The sequence below is a fragment of the Sitodiplosis mosellana genome, unplaced genomic scaffold (assembly GCF_009176505.1).
Source record: "Sitodiplosis mosellana isolate CC-2019 unplaced genomic scaffold, AAFC_SMos_1.0 Smas_scaffold_4690, whole genome shotgun sequence".
Classification (NCBI taxonomy): domain Eukaryota; kingdom Metazoa; phylum Arthropoda; class Insecta; order Diptera; family Cecidomyiidae; genus Sitodiplosis; species Sitodiplosis mosellana.
The window spans coordinates 1-3,306 of record NW_022599932.1 but is presented as its reverse complement, the minus strand read 5'-3'; the positions used below and the strand labels follow the sequence as shown (position 1 = coordinate 3,306).

General features: G+C 37.8%; 1 protein-coding gene across 1 annotated transcript; it reads left to right on the top strand.

Annotated features, from left to right (window-relative positions):
* Positions 1–471: 471 nt before the first annotated feature.
* On the top strand, positions 472–3,105 carry LOC129572306 (uncharacterized; the record flags this gene model as incomplete). The annotated part of the gene is made up of 8 exons (XM_055452250.1): positions 472–700; positions 795–908; positions 1,126–1,298; positions 1,491–1,797; positions 1,972–2,096; positions 2,297–2,465; positions 2,554–2,733; positions 2,890–3,105. Coding segments are annotated over exons 1-8 (1,416 nt in total), but the record flags the coding sequence as incomplete, so codon positions are not given.
* Between the last annotated feature and the right edge of the window lie 201 nt (positions 3,106–3,306).

Genomic DNA, 3,306 nt, shown 5'->3' with positions numbered 1-3,306 from the left:
TTCGAACAAACGAACGAACGTTCGTCAATTTTTGAAGCGCCCACGAACGAACGAACGAACAAAATTCGACTTTTTTTCAAACTGTTCGTGTTCGTTGACACCTTTAATAGCGACTAGGTGTCTTCTGCTCATTTGTAGTTCTTTTTATTTTCTACAATAACGCTGAAGACACCCAGTCGCTATCTCTTTTCAGTAGCGAGAAAAATGCAAAAAACGTCTTTTCCACTCGATACTGAGTTGTATCACTTTTGTTCGCAACTTTATTTGTCTATCTTTTGCCCTAAGTTTTTTTCCGTTTCAGTTATGGATAAAGAGGTCATAAATTGTTCTTTCATTCTATGGGTGTCAATTGATTTAGTTGAACCATGTGATCTTTAACGATTGATTTACTTTTTTGGCACAATCGAACATTTTATCAAATAAATCTAAAATCTGATGAAAATTAATTAAAAAATCATCATTTTCTCGAAGTTTCAGCCAAGTTTTTTTTCCTAGCCCCACATTCAATTGTACCCGAGACAGACAAATCAAAATCATCGAAGTTTCAATTCAGCGCCGGTTCAGCGAAATGCCCACACACCGCAAAAAGAGTACCGCTAAGAAAGTCTACCCATCACCATTAACAATCACACCGACGCAATTGAACAACGATCTCTGTTTGCAGTATGCATATCTCTATGCGAAACCAAAACGCCAACAGGTTTGAATTTCATTCATCTGGTTTCGTCTGGTCATTTTGTCCTGAAAAAAAAATGTGATGATTGAATAAGGTTTTCTTCCATTCAAATCGATAGCGCATGGACACCAAGACTGTTTGTCAGATGCAAGAATTGATTGGGGTCAAAATGAGAGAACCAGATGGAAACATTTTGGATGATGCGTTTATTACAAATTTTCGTTTGCTCAAGGTAAATTTCTGTGGATTTTCCGTCTCCATTTTTTCATTGGTACATTCAAGATTTTAGAAACTCATTCGGTTTTAATGAGTGTAAGAAGAGTATCTTGATGACGTAGATTGAGATGAATTTCTGGATGAAAATTTCAAATGTCAATATGCCATAGGCACAAGTTCAAAGCTGTAATAGCAAGCCTTAAGAATCAACAATAAACGGTTCACTTTTGCAGGATATCGATGCAAACATTTTTCGATCCATGACAAAGACATTGTTCAAAGCGTTGGTCTCTCAACCGATACGTTACCCATTCCTCACCAAACTGACCACAGAATGGCTTGAATATGCAAATCACACATCGATGGCCACCAAAGAACGCTTTTTCATGGAAAATTTGAGTATATTGTGAGTAAAAATTGAATTTTTCTCCGTTTTTGACTTGACATTTTCTTTTGGGTGTCGATTCAATGGCTTAGATTAGAAATTATTCATATATACATTTCTAATTCTGACCATTTCCAAACGATTTATTCAGAATTTTTAAGTTTTTTTCAAATGGTGAATTCAGAATTGTTTTTCAATTGTTGTTTGTTTCAGTCAAACAATGGCGCAATTCATCCCGAAAATTGGTTGCTATTCATTGCAAGTGCGGATTCTGAAGATCATCTTTAGTCATTTGAAGTCTCCACAAGAGTACGTTAAGGTGTTGTTCAAGCCCTTGATTGAGGATCACCCACATGGCATTTTCTGCCGATTGGAATCGTACAACACACTCAGCGATCGACAGAAGCAGATCATCATGTACCGTGACATCCCAAATGATTTGAATAAAAAAGCCAAACGTGTTTTCTCAAAAGTCTTGCGATATTTGTACTTTGACAATAAGGCTATTGCGCCGTATCCGGTGAGAAATTGCAATTTGATTCATTTGGAGGAGCAAATCGATGAAACTTCAATCGAATCCAAAGTTTTTTTCCATTCTTGAAGCATTTTCGCTTGTTTGTTCCACCATTTTCGGATCATTTGTTTCAAGTTCATCAAAACACTTTACTAACGTTTTTTTCCTTGCATATTTCAGAGTCATGAAGGTTTTTCTGATTGGAATCTCGGGACAAAAACTATCGAATTCTCGCTTAACCTGAGCGGATTTGAGGCAAAGACCATGATTGACAGTGACAATCTGGAATCTGTGCAATATGCAATGTAAGCGATTTATTCTTCATATGTACTGAACCCAAGCAATTTGTATGTAGAATACTTCCGACGTGCTCAATGACTCGACTTTCTTCAGTGACGCTTCTACTCCTAAACGCTGAAGCCCACAAAGAAAATGCAACGATTCATTGACAATTTTAATTTTTTGATCCATTTTTTAATACACATATTCAATAATTATTTTGTAGTGGCCCACGACACAACCAAGTTCATGAAATCACATTCACGCTCAGCGAACCGTTGAATTTGAGTTGTGATTCTAATCCGAGTCTTTCTGGTCGTCGATCAGTGGCAAAGGTCAAAATGATGTTTGATACGTTAGAGGCACACGAGGTCGAAAAATTGTTCTTTAAAATGGTAAGATTCTTATGGTCAAGAGTATTTCTTACTGTAAGAAATTGCAATTGATAAAAAACGCATGCGATAATTAAACGCTTCGATTCAGTTCCCCAACCTTGCCACATTCAAAAAGGATGGACAAGTGAAAATGGCGAAACCAGCTCTTCACACCGTTCGCGACACGCACATGGGAGAAGTTTTCATTTCGACACCACCTTCGAGCCCGCCAAGACCGTTTCGAAAATTACGTGGCAGTCCAAAGGACATAGATCCATCGGAATATTTCGTAAATTTCAATTGTTTTTTTTTTTGGGGAAGTTCTTAAGGCAAAGTGTTGTTCTTACACACATCAACTCGTACTCTGTGCTTCAAAATACTTTGTGTTGAACTTTGCCGAATATGTTTGTAATGGAATTTAATCGAACAAATTGATAATCTTCAGAAAAACACCGAATATTCGATCGACCAAGATGAACATCAACCAGTCCAACTGGAGCTCAAACACTCAGACAGCGAGGTAGAACCACCGGTAAAAGCCAATGATGAACCGAACCAGAAACAAGTAACACCCACGCGATCGACAGAGAAACAAACGACTCGGAAACCATCGAAACAGAAACAATCGAAGAAAACTGCTGACGACACCGTCGTCAGTAATGTAAGTCACAGCTGCTCATTCATGGACCTTGAATCAATGTTTTTCCTTTTGTTTCAACAAATCGAATGAAATCTTTTCACAGAGTAAAAAGAATAAAGCGAAGGCAGAAAACACTGCCACAATCCAGGTGTACATAGAAGGTGATTTCGCAAAAGCAATTCGAAAGGCGAACGCCGCTCGAAAGGCAGCCACTCCAAAAAA